Below are 19,824 nucleotides of genomic sequence, written 5' to 3' on the forward strand. Positions count from 1 at the left end.
CTATCCCATATTATTCCCATGTGACAAGATACCAGCACAACTCTTCCTTATGGCCACAGCTACATGGAATCCTGGCCAACAAGCTAATGAAAAGCAATCTATCTGAGCTTAAAAGTCATCTTGAAGGTCGCAAAAACCAAGAGCATAAAGTTTTGGAGATAATCTTCGTTTCAATGTCCAGCTCCCCTATTTACCAGATGTGTGATTTAAGCAAGTTGCTTAATCTCTGTAAGTCTCGCCTTTTTCATCTGCAAAATAAACGTATACCAAGTCCCATCTAGTCTGTCACAAGGATTAAATAAGGTACTACATTTAAAACACTTATCTTTAGCACGTAGTGACATAGTAAACACACAATCATTGGTAGATATTCTCATACTTGCACCAGTGAGTCTGCAAAGCTCACCAAACAGGAGCTACGCAAATAGATTTAAGATGCAAGATCTAAATTGACTGGAACGTACCGCAGTGCACATTTTATAACCAACTCCAAAGTCAAAACGACATTGCTCGTCCATAGAATAATTGATTCCAGGAAGTTCTGGGAGTTTGGGCCAATCGTGTTCAAAAGGGTCATCAAGGAGACAGTCATAGGAACTGTAGGAAGGAAAATATCGAACGCAGTTTAATGTTCATTTTTTTCTATCATGCCCTAATGAAAAAATTGTTCTAGGTTACATACACTGGAATTTCATCAGATGATAGAGAAAGGTCAGAGAAGCATATCTTCAAAAGTTTTTGGTTTCAGTTCCATAAAAAAAGAAATAATAATACCCCTTACCCTTATTCATCCCAGGAAAATAAGCCACGCATGACTTAGGGATGCAGTAGAACTGTGACAGCCTTCTTAGTGTCCCTAGCTGAACTCCTCCCACATGGCGTGGCAGAACGGAGCTGACACTTGTGCTATAGGTGGTATAATATGCAGGCATCACAGGGCCATTCGTCCTCATCCTCAACTCAAATTTGACCATTAGTCAAAGATTCCATAAAGAATTTACTACAAAGAAATCAGTTTAAAAAAAAATACCTTAAATTCTAGGCTTATGGCTTAAAATGTTGTGATTACATTATGGAACCACTGTGTCAAAAGCTCTGATGACAAAATGTTTATTGTGAAAAACGGTTTTCCTTAACTGGGAGTTTTGTTATGCTCAAGGTCCTAAAAGGCAGTTTCATGTCTCTATTTCTGCTATAACATAAATGCTGTCATGGCATGCAAAAGAAACATACTGAATGTATCTTTTCAATTCTTGGCCACTGCATCGGGACCAGTGGTAACGATGAAATGCCGCTTGCACCAAGGGAGCCATGACACTTCCCATGGCAGTTTCATCACCGCACCTGTTTCCTTGTCCATCATGCTCCATTCCCAACCTAGAACATAAAGTGAGACCTCACTGGTAAGAATCATAGGGACTAAGGATTTTGCTTAATTTGTGTTTTAAAAATAACTACATCTGGCCCTCAGACAACGTCATTTTGTTCGATGTCATTTCCTTATAACATTGAAGAGATGCTGTAGGAACTTCATTCTTTTTTATGTCAATCAGCCTATGGTTAAACTGGTTCCATTATATTTAATTTGGCTCAAAATTGCAGAAGCTATTGATGATGTTACGTTAGGACTTACTATACAGGGAAATAAATATTTTTTAGGTTAACATGGCTTGTGTGGAAGAGTCATAGAAATTGTGAAATAGAGAACAATCTGACAGAAATGCCTTTTTTCATTCTATAGCTATGAAAATTATCGGGGTGACTCTGCAAGCCAGAGATACTCATTCAGTTTCAGTACATGACCTCTTCAATGTTTTCAGCTCCTCACTCTTGGCAAGAAACGAGAGTCGCACGCTGGCATGCACTCTGCTAAAAGTACAAACAATACTGAGAGAAGAGGAAAGAAAAAAGACCTTTTTTCGCTGTATAGCTGTCAACAGTGACTTACACATGGCCGGTTTCATGGGCTACTACAAAAGCAGATGAAAAACCGTCCTCATGATTCAGGGTACAACTTCTCACTGGATGACACATGCCTGTGACTGGAGCATATCCTGTAGAGAATAACAATTACTTTTATTTTCATTTTATGAGAAAACCCATTAAGAATTACTACTGGACCCTTGCCTAGGGGGGAAAAAAGGCTTTTCAGGAAACAGAAGCAGTATTATCTCGCTGTTAGCATTGTGCCACATTCTCTTGGGAAAACCACAGGTAATGGTCTCTAAAAAGATTCATTGGGTCTGCATTTTCTCCGTTCCGAAGGGAAGGAACTGCCCAGGGTTACCATTCTGTTCTGCCCACCAACTAAGCTTTGTCCTTCTCTTTTAGTGAATGGTCCCTCATATCATGGTACTGAAGAAGGGAGCCAGAAATTCCATCAACACTGAAAAGAAAATCGGCAGTCTGCTTTTTGCCAAAGCCCACATCAGAATTTATTAGATAAATGTAAGCTGACTTTGGAAGAAAGCTCATTGGCAGCAGTCATTTCTCATGGCATCTCTTGTCCCATTCCAAACACTTAGTGCAAATCACACTGCATTTTACAGCATCCCCTCCATACCCCAAATGCACAATCCTTATTTTAGAGACAAGTATAATTTATTATAGCATTTAAGTGGGATTTAACATTGTGAATTCCATAGAAGTCACTGGAAGCAATAGAAAGAAAACATATGTTTGGCTGACACATGGTGGAAAGTGGACGTAGAGACGTGAACATTTGAACAGACACCCTGATTTAGGATTACTTTTGAAAAAGGCATGCCTTTAACTTTTTCGTCTATATACTAATGGAAATACCTTGCATTCCAGCAGGTCCAAAGTCTTGCCTGGTTAAGAAAATTGCATGATCATGATGTTCAGCGTGGTTGGGATCAGATTTTTGTTGTTGGCACGCCCAACGACACACATTCTCCAAGCTTCTGGATGGGTTTCCCCTTTCTATGAGGCTGATGGACTGCGAGGGAACAATATGTTGAAGACAAACATAACATTTCCCCAAAGAGATTTGGGATTATAGTTTTTAAATAATGTTCAATATTATTTGGGGCTTATTAGATATCTCCTTTCGTTTGGGAATTCCAAATGCCCATGAAGGATATCTTTATAATGATCAATATTATCTGTGTGAAAGGTGACTGATACCATTTATGGACTATGTGATGGTGACATTTGCTATGATAAGGCAACTGGTGTTAAGAATTCATTTGGTTAAGAATTCTAGTAGTCTAAATATTTCCTATTGCAGCTTAAATTTTTGGTTTCATACGCAGAGGGTGCCAAAACAAAATGTACACACATTTTAAGAAAGGATAAAACTGTATTAAAATTTTGCTGATGATAACCACTTTGAGCACCTCTTGTAATTGCAGAAGTCAAATGTGACTTTGTATTCATCTTTTGTTATTAGTATATATATATTGAGTATTACAATTTTAATAGTTTTTTCTTAAAGTGTGTACACAGTTTTTGACACCCTCTGTATATTAAGAATTAAAAATAGAGGGAAAGATTCTAGCATAAGACTTTCATCCTGAGATGTTAAATTGAAAGCTCTTCAGCTAAGATTTTTTGGGGGGGTCCAGAATTAATCAACATATGAGAAGAATGTAAGTTCTTCAATGAGTTGGCAAAGCTGGCCAAATCTTTGTTTGTGGGGAATGGTCAACTTATATATGAGGAAACCACATAGGGAAAAAAACAACTTCTCTTTTTTAACCTCACAGCAATGAAGAAGGGTGTACACTCATCTTACAGTTCTAGTAGATGTACTGAAGTTCTTTGGAATGTTGCTATTATCATATTACGGTCAGGAGTTAAAAGTTCAGAGGGAGAGGGGCCATCCTTCAAGAACACGGGAGCCACTTAAAACTTCCCAAGGTAGTTCTGATGGAATGAGAAATTGAACTTGCAACCCAAAATTAGTCCTTACTTGGCTGACACTCTGAGGGTTTCTCAGCAAATGCTATTATCAGTGTTTACATTCTTAATAAAATTAGCTAGGTTTGTTATATGCTGATCACATGCTTCCTCAAACAAATGATTTAACAACCAATTGAAGACCGTTAACACCTCCAGCTGGAGTTGACTTGTATTCTGTGTTAGTGACACAAAGTTGGTCAGGTTAATGGAATAAAGATCGATGATACCCTTTCATCAGAAAATGGTATGTGGATGTTAAATACATAATGAAATGCAAACACATTGATTTCTCGTATTTGCTAAATATATAATTTCATTAGTATTTCATAACTAGGATAATTTAATTGTGAGGGGGGCATATCATTTTAAATATCAAGAAAATTTCCTCCTCAAAGGGAGAAACCATTTCATCCTTTTCATTATATCCAGGACAGGGACACATCTAGTGTCACTTTAAAGCCAACTAAAGTTAGTTACATTACATCAAATGCCTACTGTGCGCATATTTATCCAACTTTTAATTTTGAAAAGAACCAAAGCTCTTTTAAATGAAAATATTCACTGTGTGCCTCACTTTTCTTAAGTGGAAGTATATACATATAAAATATTGTTTTCAATAAATCATGAGAGGGCAAAGACCTGTTTTTTTTCTTCCCTGATATATTTGAAGCACCTAGAAATAATCTGACACATAGTAGGCACTCAATATAGATGTTTTGAAGGAATAAATGAATCACAAATTTAATAACAATGATAGACTAAGGAAATTCTCTTTCCTTACAATGGTATCCATTTGTTTTCATTCATATAGTCATTCCTGAAGTCAGGATAACAATCTCCAACGACATTAGACAGAGGTAAACAAAGTGAATGGTACCAGGACAAAAACCATTCATTATCCGCTCAGATTTGGCGATCTCTGTTCGTTGTGGCAGTTCTCTCCCTCAGTTCTGAGCGACCGCAGTTTATGTGATACGTATCTATGCTACTCGTTAACTGCAGTTTCAGCAACTTAATCTTTGGTTTGCTAAGCCAACCCTTAATTTTCATAGTTCTCATACTTTAAGACAGTTTACCTTGGCATACCCCAGCATGACCATGCGTACCAGGACCACATTGATATGCACTCCCAGGGACTCATCGTGGTAAATTTCATTCACCTAGAAATAAAGCAGGTAATGATTAAAAGAAAGGCCACACAGAGGATTTTGTGAAATGTGTGACAATTAATGGAACAGGAAAGTAATCACAAATATTGAAATCAAATCACTTTTTAAAAAATTTACTTTAAGCTGAACTCTGGAAATAAAATCACTTACCTTCAGCTTTGGAATAATTTTTGGATACATGAATTACTGGTTCTGTAAACTCCAGAGTCTCAGGGACATAGAGAATATGCTTCAAAAGGGCTTCATTTAAGTATGATAGTGTTAGAAAGAGTCCACATGTGCTATAATCCACATATAACATTTACTAAAAGCAACCACAAGAGGACGACTCTGCTGAAGCTGTGAGTGGGCCCAACCAAGTGGAGGAAAATAGGAGGCATTTGCCTGCTGGACTACCCATGTCACTGCCAGGGGTGGTACATCTGGTTGGGGGAGCACATGCAAGTGGAGTCAGTGTGCAGGGGTACAGCATTCTAAATGCACCTCTCCCCCAGGAGTGAGACAGCTGGGGCAAGGATTATTTAGAAGTCCTATAGGATAGAAATCCTTCAATATTTGAATTACTAATGTGATTGTACAAGTGCATGTTAGATGAATGTCAGCCCTGGATATAGCTCAGAAGAACAAAGCTGAGTCACTCCTATTTTATTTAATCTTAAAAATTAGGTTGAAATTTCTAAAAGTGATTTTGTATACTGTTAAATCATAGATATTAGAATTAAAGCAACCTCAGATGTCATAGTGCAATATCATTTTATAAAAATGAACATGAAGACTAGAGATTAACCAACGTACAAAAACACCAAGTAAGTTATTGGCAGATACGAATATAAAGTGGACTGTCATTGTATTTTGTGATTAAGCTAATGCAAAATTAGTATGACTAAAGAATGCTTAGTAAATTCACAAATGCCAGCAGGAATGGGAATGGTGGAATTATCCTGCTAGATTACAAAGTTAGCTGTTCCTGGGAACAGGGAGCCAATATTTGTCACAATAACTAAAGGAGGGATGGAATACCAACTGCAATTCAATTTGAGATCCAGGTCTGGACACTAAACACAGCAAATTTAAAACCTATAGAAAAAAGACATACATAATTTCATAGAGGCTTTAAAAAGAAATATAAGTCAACAATGATAGAATGCACTAAAAAATAAAAGAGATTCATGAATCATAAAATTGTGAAATGTCACACTGATCAAGATAAAGACCAAGAAATCTCAAATGAAGTGTTTCAAGAATATAATGGGACTACACAGAACACCTTTAAAAACCAAGACCTTTAATGTAGACTAAAGGTGTACTTACTGAATTTGTAGATGGAACATAAAAGAGAAGAACGGCTAACACGGAGGTAAAAGATGTGAAAAGGTAATATATACTAAAGATGACAAAATGTAGTTTAACAAGAACAGAACAGATGTTGAGTCGTTTTCAGTGGAAAAATGCATGTGTATATACACACATTCATTTACAAATACACATACAAGCATAGAATGGTAAGACCCAATTTAATACCTGTTCTAGATAGGCCAAGGGCTGAAAAAAAATCTGCAACCAGGTGTGTAGGCAGGGAGTTCCTCCCCAAGTTGCCCCACTGTAGGCCAGAATACCCCTAAAGTATTAAGTTCCTTTTGTCTGTGTATCAAATAACATGAGAGGTGTTGACAAACACAAATTTATCCCAAGAAGCGCAAAGAGCAAGGAACCTAGAAAAATGTGTCACATAAAGAATGTTTGGGGAGACACAGTGGCTAAGAGCCTGACTCTAGACACTACCCTGTTTCCCCGAAAATAAGACCTAGCCAGACCATCAGTCTAATGCGTCTTTTGGAGCAAACATTAATATAAGACCCGGTACTATACTATATATTATATTATATTATATTATATTATATTATATTATATTATATTATATTATATTATATTATTATTATATTATATTCCCGATCTTATAGTGAAATAAGAACAGGTCTTATATTAATTTTTGCTCCAAAAGATGCAATAGAGCTGATTGTCTAGCTAGGTCTTATTTTCGGGGAAACATGGTAGTAGCCTCAGTGGACATCTTGGTTCAACGCTCATTGCTTGTGTAGTCTTCATCTTTCTGAGCCTCAATCAAATGGACATAATAAGAACATTATGACACAGGATTAGGGTAAGAATGAAAAGATTTAACTCAGGCAAACAAATAGTTTAAAAAATTTTAGTGAGGGGGAGGGAAGGACTTTAAAAAACATTAGAGTATAGAAAGTAGAAAAGAAAAACCTAGAAAGAAGACTTTATAGCTATATGGAAGAGGAATTTGATTTACTCTGCATAACTACAGAAACTAAAACTAAAAACAATGGGTTCACACTATTAAAGGGATAGATTTCAGGTCAAAATAAAAAAAATTAAATGCTGGACAAAAAACTGATTTCTCACAACCTGTTTTTGGTCATGGGCAGATTCTCTTAACTTACTGCGTAACTGAAGACGGAATCTCCCCTTTTCTTCTGAATTAATTATCTGGTAAGAAATTCCTAACATTATAGTTCCAGTAAAAGTAAAAAGTCTGAAGCCAGGCCTGTCATTAACACATTCATCCAGAGATTCAAGAGACTTCTTGTAAGACAGCTGTTTTGAATAACCAACATGGCCTCACTCAACATGTACTTAATGTAACTGTAATGTAAATATATCCAACATAAATAAAAGTTGAAAGCAATGTTAGTAAATACACAACATAGGAGAACAATAAAAATTAAAACCAAAGAAAAGTAGTTAGGCTTTAAAAAAGTGAATTAATTTCTGGAGGAGGGAGATGGATGTAAGGGAGGCACTTACAGCTATTGCAGAATAGCAGTGACAAGTATACTTTTACTGTTTTTTTAATTTTTATTAAATTTATTGGGTTGACATTGGTTAATAAATTACATAGATCTCAAGTGTACAATTCTATAATACATCATCTATATACTGCATTGTGTGTTCACCACCCAGAGTCAGTTCTCTTTCCATCACCATATATTTGATCCCTTTTACCCTCTTCTACCTCTCCCCCTCCCACCTTACCCTCTGGTAACCATTAAACTGTTGTCTGTGTCTATGAGTTTTTATTCCTTTGTTTGTCTTGTTCCTTTGTTGTTTTCAGTTTTATATACCATATATAAGTGAAATCATATGGTTCTCTACTTTTTCTGTCTGACTTATTTCACTTAGCATGATAATCTCAAGATCCATCCATGTCACAAATGACAGTAATTTCATCTTATGGCTGAGTAGTATTCCTTTGTATATGTTATGCACCATGTCTTCTTTATCCAATCATCTATTAAAGGACACTTGTTTCCATGTCTCCCACTGTGAAAAATGCTGTAATGAACATAGGAGTACATGTATCTTTACTGATAAATGTTTTCAGATTTTTGGGGTTAGATACCCAGAAGAGGGATTGCTGGGTCATAACGTAATCTATTCTTAATTTTTTGAGGAGCCTCCATACTGTTTTCCATAGTGGCTGTAACCAATTAATATTCCCACAAGCAGTGTACAAGAGTTCCTTTTCCCCCACAACCTCTCTAACACTTGTTTTTACTTGTCTTGTTGATGACAGCCATTCTAACAGGTGTGAGGTGGTATCTCTTTGAGGTTTTGAATTGCATTTCCCTAATAGCTAGTGAAGTTGAGCATCTTTTCATATATCTGTCGGCTGTTTGTATGTCTTCTTGAGAGAAGTGTCTGTTCAGGCCTCTGTCCATTTTTTTAATTAGATTATTTGCTTTCTTTGTTGTTGTTGTTGAGTTGTATGAGTTCTTTATATAGTTTGGATATTAGCCCCTTATCAAATGTACTATTTGCAAATATCTTCTCCCATTTGGTTTCTTGCTTCTTTGTTTTCTTGATGGTTTCTTTTGCTGTGCAGAAGCTTTTTAGTTTGATATAGTCCAATTAATTTAATTTTTCTTTTACTTCCCTTGCCTTTGAGGTCAAATTCATAAAATCCTCTCGGAACCTGAGGTCCATAAGTCTACTACCTGCGTTTCCTTCTGTGTAATTTACTGTTTCAGGTCTTTGATCAGTTTTAATTTTGGTGTATGGTGACAGATAGCAGTCTAGTTTCCTTTTTCACATGGCTTTCCAATTTTCTCAGCATCGTTTATTGAAGAGGTATTCTTTTCTCCATTATATATTTTTGGCTCCTTTGCCAAAAATTATCTGCTCATATATATATATATGCATTTATTTATGGGTTCTAAATTCTATTCCATTGGTTTGTGTGTCTGTTTTTTTCTGCCAATACCATGCTGTTTTGATTCTTGTCACTTTGTAGTATAAATTGAAGCCAGGGATTGTGATACCTTCGGCCTTGTTCTTTTTTCTAAGGATTGCTTTGGCTATTTGGGGTCTTTTGTGATTCCATACAAACATGATGATTTTTTTTGTTCTATTTCTTTAAAAAATGCCATTGGGATTTTGAGGGGCATTGCATTAAATCTGTATATTGCTTTGGGTAATATGGCCATTTTAACTATGCTGATTCTTCTAATCCATGAACATGGAATATCTTTCCTTTTTTTTTTTTTTTTTAAATTTCTTCTCTCTTTTTTTTTTTATTTAAATTTATTGGGGTGACAATTGTTATTAAAATTACATAGATTTCAGGTGTGCAATTCTCTATCACATCATCTATAAATTACATTGTGTGTTCACCACCCAGAGTCAGTTCTCCTTCCATCACCATACATTTGATCCCCCTCACCCTCATCTCCCACCCCCAACCCCTTTACCCTCTGGTAACCGCTAAATTACGTTCCCCAGATTAATTTTCAAACCCCGTGGCCATCCTGTGGTCACTGACTGCCCTTCAATCCCTTCACCCGCCCCCCCCTTTCCATTTTTTTGTATCTTCTTCAATTTCTTTTAATAATGTCTTACAGTTTTCAGTGTATAGGTCTTTCACATCCTTTGTCAAGTTTATTCCTAGGTATTTTACTCTTTTGTTGCAATTGCAAAAGGAATTGTATTTTTCTTTTCTTTTTCTGAAATTTCACTGTTAGTATATAGGAATGCAGTGGATTTTTGTACATTAATTTTGTAGCCAGCAACAACTGTATTCACTTATTGTTTCCAATAGCTTTTTCGTGGAGTCTTCAGGGTTTTCTATATAAAGGAGCATGTCATCCGCAAGAAGTGAATTTGACTTTCTCATTTCCAATTTGGATGCCTTTTATTTCTTTCTATTGCCTGATTGCTCTAGCAAGGATTTCCAATACTATGATGAATAACAGTAGTGAAAGGGGGTATCCTGTCTTGTCCCTGATCTTAGAGGAACAGCTTTTAGGTTTTCACCATTAAGTATATTCGATGAGGTTTTGTCATATACGGCCTTTATTATGCTGAGGTACTTTTCTTCTATACCCATTTTAATAAGTGTTTTAATCATAAATGGATGTTGTATCTTGTCAAATGCTTATATGATTTTTATTCTTTGGTGATGTGGTGTATGTATCACATTGATTGATTTGCATATGTTGAACTATCCTTGCACCCTTGGAATGAATCCCACTTGATCATGATATATAATCTTTTTAATATATTGTTGTATTCAATTTGCTAGTGTTTTGTTCATGGATTTTTGCGTCTGCATTCATCAGAGATATTGGTCTGTAGTTTTCTTTTTTGTGTTATCCTTACCAGGTTTTGGTATCAGGGTAATGTTGGTTTCATAAAATGAGTTAGGAAGTATTGCTTCTGCTTCAATTTTTTGGAAGAGCTTGAGAAGGAAAAACTATACTTTTAAATATTATAGGAAATACCTACATCAGACAATCTTAGAATCATACAATTAACAAAAGGTGATAATAATGGCAATTAATTCAGTTAGTACAATGCACATATAATCACCCTAAATTAATATATTCCTTTGTACTTGGTAAATTTTAAAATCAGTACAGTGCCAAGAAAATATAATGGATGAAATCCATGTTCTCAATGGCGATACTATACAAATATATTTCATCTATTTCAAACAATATTACATTATAAAATGATGGAATAAAAGGATATTTTCTAAAAGCCAAATTTACCATTCACCAAAAGAAAAGTTTTATTTAACAAAAGTCATTATTATGCCAGGCTAATTAGATAACAGAGTGCCCTGGTAGAAACCAAAATTAATTATGGAATGTTCTGAGTCAGTGCACATTTGTGAAACTGTCACAGGGTAAACCTAAATGGGCAGAGGATCTGAATAGACATTTCTCCAAAGAGAATAATCAAATATAATGCAGCAATACTTATACATAACAGAAAGTATTCTCTTGATGTGGCAAATCAATAAATATTAGGTGTCTATATTGTGGAAAGCACTGCATAGTACTTACTGTTTTGCCTTTCAAGGTTTAAACAGTTGCTTCCTATACATTATTCACTTTTAAAATGTAGGGCTGGCCGGGTGGCACAGGTGATTGGAGCGCCATGCTCCTAACACCGAGGTCTCTGGCAGCCAGCGTGAGTGGCCGGCAGCCAGGGAGAGCTCCTGTGAGCTGCTGTTAGCGGCTGACCGACGACTGGCAACCAATTGCCTCAGCCAAGGGGAGCACAAGTCTCATAATACCAGCGTGGGCCAGGGATCTGTGTCCTACACAACTAGACTGAGACACAGCGATTTGAACTGGAGTGGCGGAAGAAGGGGAAATAAATAAATAAAATGTAGTTAATAATTTGGCATTATTTCATCTTTTCTTATGGGAAAATAATATTTCATTGTGTATATATACCACAACTTCTTTATTCAATCATCTATCGAAGAACACTGGTTATTTCCATGTCTTGGCCACTGTAAATAAAGCTGCAATGAACATTGGAGCATATACATCTTTACAGATAAATGTTTTCAGATTTTTTTGGTAGATACCAAGGAGAGGGATTGCTGGGTCATATGGTAATTCTATTCTTAATTTTTTGAGGAATCTCCTCACTGCCTTCCATAGCAGCTGCACCAGTCTGCATTCCCACCAACAGTGTATGAGGGTTCCTTTTTCTCCACAGCCTCTCCAACACTTGTTATTATTTGTCTTGTTGATGATAGCCATTCTGACTGAGGTGAGGTGATATCTCATTGTGGTTTTAGATTAGTGATATTGAACATTTTTTCATATGTCTGTTGGCCATTTGTATGTCCTTTTTGGAGAAATGTCTAGTCAGATCCTCTGCCCATTTTTTAATTGGATTGTTTGCTTTTTGTAGTTGTTGAGTTGTACGAGTTCCTTATACACTTTGGATATTAGCTCCTTATCAGAGCGACAACATGGATAGGTCTTGAGATTATTATGCTAAGTGAAATAAGTCAGAAAGAAAAAGACAAGAACTATATGATTTTACTCATATGTGGTATATAAAACTGAAAACAACAAAAGAACAAGACAAACAAATGAAGAAACAAAAACTCATAGACACAGACAATAGTTTAGTGGTTACCAGAGGGTAACGGGGGAGAGGGGTGGTAGATGAGGATAAAGGGGATCAAATATATGGTGATGGAAAGAGAACTGACTTTGGGTGGTAACACACAATGTGATAGATAGCTGATGTATTACAGAATTGTCCACCTGAAATCTATGTAACTTTACTAACAATTGTCACCCCAATAAACTTCAATTAAAAAAAATCTGAAACACTAATGCAAAAAGTAATAATAATAATAATAATAATAATAATAATAATAATAATAATAATTTGGTTGCTTTGACACATAGGATATGATTCGAGTTGCAGAAATAATTTGTACCACAGGATTAGCTATTCAAAGACCTGGATTCTGGTTCAAGCTATGCCACAGATAAACTGAATGACCTCAGGTTGTCACTTAACCTCTCTGAACCTCTGTTTTCTCACTGGCAAACTATAATTGAACTTGCTCTGCCTTCTTCACAGGTTATTCAAATCATGCAAAATGGCATGCAACTGCCCTCAGCATAATACAAAGTATTTTAGCACTCTGCCACCTATTCATGCCAAATGTTTTAAGGATTTATGTATGTAGTTTCATAATCTATCTGAAAAGAACGAGAAAAACAACTGTCCCATCTTAGTTTTCACTGAGAGATGTCAAAACTCATACTTGTAATGCGTTTAATTTCAATTAAATGAAAGATGTAGTTTAACCCACGTAAAAAAATTGACAATAGTTTTTTCAAAAATATTGTCTAGATGCAAAATCTCTTCCCAGCAGATGGCAGTATGCACATTTTAGCGTGTGGAAAGGACAGGTCTCTTAATGCACCAGAATATACTTGCATACTAGTGGGTGTGTCTGCCTTTTCATATATTTACATATAAATAAAATAACTTCCTTAAAGTTAAATAAGAATTTAAAAATATTCTAACCTGAGGAAAACACAGAGTTTGAATGCTTTACTCATTTGACTCTTAAAATCAAAGGAAAAATATTGAAAACCTCTTTATTTAGATTGGTTTTCATGTGCTCAAAGCATTATATAAGAGGCATAAAGAAAAGCTTCCTTTACTTGGCTATAAATTAATCACAAATTTTAACGATTAATAAATGATATACAGAAAGAACTAAAAGCATATCATACTGAATTAACCATTGAATCTGTCAAGATGAACTAAATGTTTGTTTACAAAGCGTTTTTATAATTCTTAGTGACAAGGAAAGCAATTTTTTCCTAAGTAACAGCAACATCAACAACAAACAAAACAACAGCTACCCTTTTTCCCGAAAATAAGACCTAGCCGGACAATCAGCTCTAATGCATCTTTTGGAGCAAAAATTAATATAAGAAGACCCGGTCTTCTTATTAATTTTTTATTATACTTTTTTAATATTTTTTAATATTATATTATATAAGACCGGGTCTTATATTATAGTAAAATAAGACTGGGTCTTATATTAAGTTTTGCTCCAAAAGACTCTTTAGAGCTGATTGTCTGGCTAAGTCTTACTTTCGGGGAAACATGGTAATATTACATAGAGCTTTCCAGGTTCCACACACTGTTCTAAATACTTACATTTATTCAAGTCACCCTTGCAACAACTTTAGAGATATTATCTCCATTTTATATTTAAAGAAAATGAGTCCCCCACCATCGCCAGGAGAAGGAGGAGGAGGAAGAGGAGGAAACGGAGGAGAAAGAGGGGGAGGAGAATATGGAAGAGGAGGAAGAAGAGGAGGAGGAGGAAGAGGAGGAGAAGGTAGAAGAGGAGGAGGAGGTAGAGAAGAAATTGAGACCCAGAAAAGTTAAGCAACTTGGCCCAGGTCACACAATTAGTACACAGAGCAAAGGATGAACACCTGGGCGGACTCCCTCCAGAGTGAGTAGTTTTCAGCATATCGCTACACTTCCGCAGACTTGCAGACCACAGCATCGTCACTATGCACAAAAGATCTAGTTTTAGAATAATCAATAATGATTTGCTACTCCCAAGTTTAAGAAACTAGTATGGAAGCATATCGAGAAAGAGAACTTAAAAACTTCATTTCCTTTTCACAAACTTCCTTGATGTAAATTTTAAGGATATGAAAAATTGGTTTCAATTTACTATAAATAAGAATTTCTTGATTATCGGTATAATGGTATTAGAAAAGTATAGCAGGATAAAATAAAGAGGAGCTAGAGCAGACCACAGGAATAACTGAGTAAAAATAGAAAAGATAGGGCTAAAACTTATAACCAGTGTTTTGAGTTGTAAGAAAAGCATTAAGCATAAACGTCCTAAGAAATCACTTACTTGACATTACAATATTGCAAATCAAAGTTTGTTTATGAAAAACTGAATATCCTTTCACCATGTGAAACAATCTATTGGAGCATGGGTAGATTTTCTGTGAGGAGTTTAAGGTTGAGCCCAGAGTCTTTATTAAATTACCTGAAAGAAGGGGTAAACAGAACATTAATTCGATTTTCAGATGACCTTAAATTGGAAGGGGTTGCCAATGATGTGAGGAGGAAAAAGAGGTAAGATCAAATCAAGTATTCCTTTCCTTGAAAAGAAAATTCCTTCCAGGTTTGTTCCCGGACAGGACAATTTCTCCCAGGACATTTCCCTGGCAGGACAATCTGACCTGCTTTGTCTGACTAGCTGATGAACAGCTCTGTCTGGCTTTAACAAAGCAATATTCATTTTTCTTTCAGAGGAGTGGATCAGGTCTTGAGTGGCAGTATAGCTTAGTGGTGTAGAGCATGGGCTCTGCAGCCACACTGCCTGCCTTTGACCTTAGCTATGTGACCTTGGGCATGTTACTTGTCTCTGTGTCTCAGTTTTCTCATCTGAACGATGGGATCATTATAGTTCTGTCCTTATAAGATAGTTGAGACAACTAAATGAGCTCATATGTGTATAGTACTTAATGGTGCCTGGCCATTACAAATATAATAACAAAAATTGTTAGCCATCATTTGTACTACTATTCACACAGAAACAAGTAAATGGTAAGGTACACGATATTTTAGAGAAAGACTTTTGGTTAACTGAAGGCAAACAAGTAATAAGATAGTCTAGGTGATTTTGCTGGAAGAATAAATAACTTAACAATAAATAAATACAACAATTACAAAATGGACTGGGAAAAAATATAACTCTCTCTACAGCTATCTCTTGCAGAGCTAAAAGTTCCAAACACATACTTGGATTCTCAGCCTCAGACTCTATATTCCTTGTATGTAGAGCAGGTAGCTGTCTCCCAACCTGCCAACTCTTCTTTCCTCACCCCCAAACTCAGACTAATAACTACCTTTTATGAAGAGTATTACTGAACAAGTGCCAGGGACCCAACTATCCTAGGGGTGGGGAATTGAATAGTGAGTTTGTGTCTGTTCTTATCATGAATATATTCTAATAGGTAAAATAGGCTATGAGCATGGGAAAAATAAATCGATACAAAAAGACATGCAGACAAGGTCATTTCAGAGGGGAAGAGGTGGTATGAAGAAAACAAATCTAAGTGACGAGATAGAGGACAAGAGTTTGAGGCAGAAGGTACCTGAGCCTGGGCAGTCAGAGCAGGGAGACCCAAGGACAGGAAGGGGATGGTCAGTGAGTATTTGAAGAACGAGCAACTGAGGCAAAGGGAAGAGTAAGTGCACCAGGTCCACTTCTTTATCATGAAAGCTCAGAACCCTACAAAGGAGACATCTTTATCACCACCTGAAAGAGACTGAGCCCCAGAGAAGGTCTGCGACTGTTCCCTAGAGAATTAGCACAGCCAAAATTCAAATAAGTCTATGTGATGCCAATGTCTGTTTTCTTCACAACTACCCTGCCTTTCTTTTTCTTTCTGTCATAGTGGAAGTGCTAAGTTTCTACTTCTTCTGAGGCTCTTTCCTACTTCCTAAAAGCATTTGCTCCAAAAAATCAACTCTATTTCCCTTACTCACTCTTTCCCTTTCTTGGTGTTCCTTTCCCTCTTTCATTAGTATTGCCAATTTTCCTTCATCATAAAAAACCTGCCTACAATGTTTTACCGTATTTAGTACTATTTACCGCTATAGTCTTCAATGATATTATTCTGTTTTTTGTGTGTTTGTTTTAGCAATATTAGCTTATCTTTTCCTGCCTGGTCCACACATGTCTGTGTCTCAAAGGTTTGTTTTCCATCCTCCTCTCACACACTTGCCCTGCAATGTTTTATCAACTGCTGTTTTTCTAACCACTAGCTATAGGCTGATGAATTCCAAATGTTTGTGTATCTAACACTGATTCATCTATCTTGTGCGCCAAAGTTATCTGTTCAACTCTAGTGACAGATCTCTATTTGGAAGTACACCTATGTATCTCAAAGTATACTCACCTTTTCCCTAAAATATATTCTCTCCTGATTATTCTGTAACAGATGAAGACAAAATATTCCTCAATTTCTTCCTCTTCTTCAGGGATTACAGACAATCTATTACCAAGTCCTGTGGAAATCTCTTAAACCTATTCCTTCCTGTCCACCTCCATATCCAGCAGCTTAGCATCCATCCAATTCAGTTTGGATGCTGCAATAAATTGTTAAAACGTTTGCAAATGTTTGCATTTGGGTAATTTGGGCCCATTTCAGTAGTTCCTCAAAAGGCCAGGTTATAAGAGTGAGATAGTTGTTTTCAATAAGTATGAGTCTGTTCTTTTATGTTAATTATGCTTTTACCTCCTTTAAGCATCAAAGGAGCTCTGGGTTGATCAAAAATAGGCTATCTGGCTACAAGATCTTACAACCTCTTTTGGCCTTTGGAAAAGCAGAAGCATAGCGAAAGCACAGGTAGAATTGATAACCTTTCTTCAAGAATGGGAAAAATGATTTCCTCAGCAAGCTAGAAAGCTTTTCTGTATTTTAGGACCCTGGGAAAAAGAAAAGGTGGAATAAACCTGGGAAGTATAAAGTCGGTCTGATTAATTTTAGCATAAAAAAGGAAAAATGAGTGAATGTTGAGGAAGGAATTTGGGGCTGCAGAATCAAAGGGGAAAGAGGAAACTAAGATGCGTCAGTAAAAATGAAAGGGACCTCTGAGGCAGCAAAACTGTGTGGATGTCGTGTTATGTTAATGTAACCTGTGATGTGGGAACGCTCTTCTAGAATGACGGGTCCAGGATATTCCAGGGAAGGTTTGCATGTTTACATAAGGGGTGGCTGAATTGGCTTGTGCTTACTCCAGTCTGCCTCTGTGACCTGGTATGTTCAATCCACATCGGGGGAAGTAAGACAGTTTGCTGAGGCAGGGAGCGGTACTGTAAACCACAAGGAGTTTGGAGCCAGACAGAATGTGGTTTGTCCCCTAATTCTGGCACATAAATATTATGTGTCTATATAGGTGCAGCACAATGTCTAACAGAGTCTCTTCTTCCAAATCGTTCTAATGCATCCAGAATTCTCTTTGTAAAACACAGACTGATCCAGTCATTAATCTTTAAAACACTTTATGAGTCTTCATTAGCATGGTGAAGTTCAAACTGTTTAGGATGGCATGTTTTTTCTAAAGGTAGACCCAGCTGCTTGATCCAGCCACATCTTTTGCCATCTCCTCTAAATACACTTGTTTCACCTACAGATAAAACTCCAGTGGCTCCAAGAGCTACTACTTCTAGTATCTTTTTACAACCTGTTCCCTATCTTCCAAGTCCCATCTTCTCTTTTTCTAACAGGGAAATGCCAATTCATTCCCTAAAGTCCAACTCAAATGACACATCTTCTATGAAGACTTCATCTACTACTGGCATTATCTGTCAAACCATATCCTTTTCTTTTCAGTTAATGTTTACATAGTACTTTGTGGCTGAATCTTTTGAAGAAACTATCACATTTTATTATTATTATTTGTTGACTTGTTTATTTCATCTGCTAGAATTAGCTTCTTGTAGAAAGGAGCTAAATGTTACTAATCTTTGCCTCTCTAGAATCTAACAGGACTTGGTCTATGAGAGGACATATATGCTAGGTGAACAAACGCTAAGAGAACAGAGTGAATTCAAATATAAGAAATGGATTAAAGATAATGATGCAAAATAGAAAACTGCTACATGATGATTTGCTGAGGTTGCCTAAACACATATACTGCCTCGAGAAATCTGCCTCGCAGTCTCACTCAACATTTTCAGAAACATTAGTTAAGAAATCAAAAGCAGTGTTGACATGTTATCATCACTAAGGAACAAGGAACCATGCATATTTGCTAACTCTTGAATAAGTCCATTAGTGCTTTGTTAGGACCAGAGTACTTCTGTGGAGTATGTATTTTCTTTTAATAGTATCAGATAGGAAAGCCTGCCATGTCCAGATAACACAATTACGCTGCTATTAGTTCAATGTCCATCAATAAGTTGTCAATTTTAATATAAAAAAGAATTGAGTTCTCTCAATTACTTAGAAATATAAGATTGTTTTTCATACTAGGAGGCACCTTTTAAATTAATTGTTTTCTTTTTCTTGATAAATCCTGAGATTAAGGCACAAACTCAGTTATCTGCAAGGCACTGAAAATTTCATAGATCTCAGCAAATGACAAGGATACCTGCCACAGACAGCATCATTTTGGGACAGAGAATATCTGGCATATTGAAAGAGAACAACTCACCCTCTGAACCACAAAATCTGCTTCATCATCCTGTTAGAATTCTAAACTGGATTGCCAGCTGATTTGATTCAATCAGGCATGGAACTGAATTCTCATTTCAATGACTTGAATGGTATTCTCACAAGACACAGAAACAGGTAAAAGAAAGACATCCGAGGTTTATTTGGAAAGGGCTACGTGAGAGACAGTAAAACTTAGGAAGAACACCGGGCTCAAGGCACAGAGATGTGGACTCAAGTCTTGGCTGTGCCACCCATTAGGTGTCTGACTCTGGGGTAGTTGCCTAACTTCTCTAAATCTCAATCTCCACATTTATAAACTGGGACGAAAAATGAACATATTTGAGGATTGAGAAATATTACATAATTCATGTAAAGTATTTAGCACAGGACCAGGCAAAGAGCAAAGGTTAAATGTTGATAGTAGGGTAAGCCTTCATTCTTAACAATATCAAATCATTCTTTGAACTCAGACCTGAAACTAGATGATTTCAAACACCTTCCAAGATTTCATCACTAACCTTCATTCCACACAATCTGAGGTGAGTTTTTTTTTTTTTTTTCCATAAACCATTCCATCTACGTAAGTGGCACCATCATCCATCAGTATTCAAACCAGGAAAGTGTAAATTACAGCGGATTCCTCCCTTTCCGTCAACCCCCACCCCCAT

General features: G+C 36.4%; 1 protein-coding gene across 1 annotated transcript in view; it reads right to left on the reverse strand.

The window, feature by feature from the left end:
* The window catches only part of ADAMTS3 (ADAM metallopeptidase with thrombospondin type 1 motif 3), a 253,456-nt gene that overhangs the window by 32,929 nt on the left and 200,703 nt on the right, over positions 1-19,824 (reverse strand). The window contains 5 exon segments of the mRNA XM_033106796.1: positions 465-597; positions 1,234-1,377; positions 1,949-2,054; positions 2,803-2,959; positions 5,001-5,084. Coding sequence (XP_032962687.1) covers positions 465-597; positions 1,234-1,377; positions 1,949-2,054; positions 2,803-2,959; positions 5,001-5,084 — 624 coding nt within the window.

The sequence above is a fragment of the Rhinolophus ferrumequinum genome, chromosome 5, assembly GCF_004115265.2.
Source record: "Rhinolophus ferrumequinum isolate MPI-CBG mRhiFer1 chromosome 5, mRhiFer1_v1.p, whole genome shotgun sequence".
Taxonomy (NCBI): Eukaryota; Metazoa; Chordata; class Mammalia; order Chiroptera; family Rhinolophidae; genus Rhinolophus; species Rhinolophus ferrumequinum.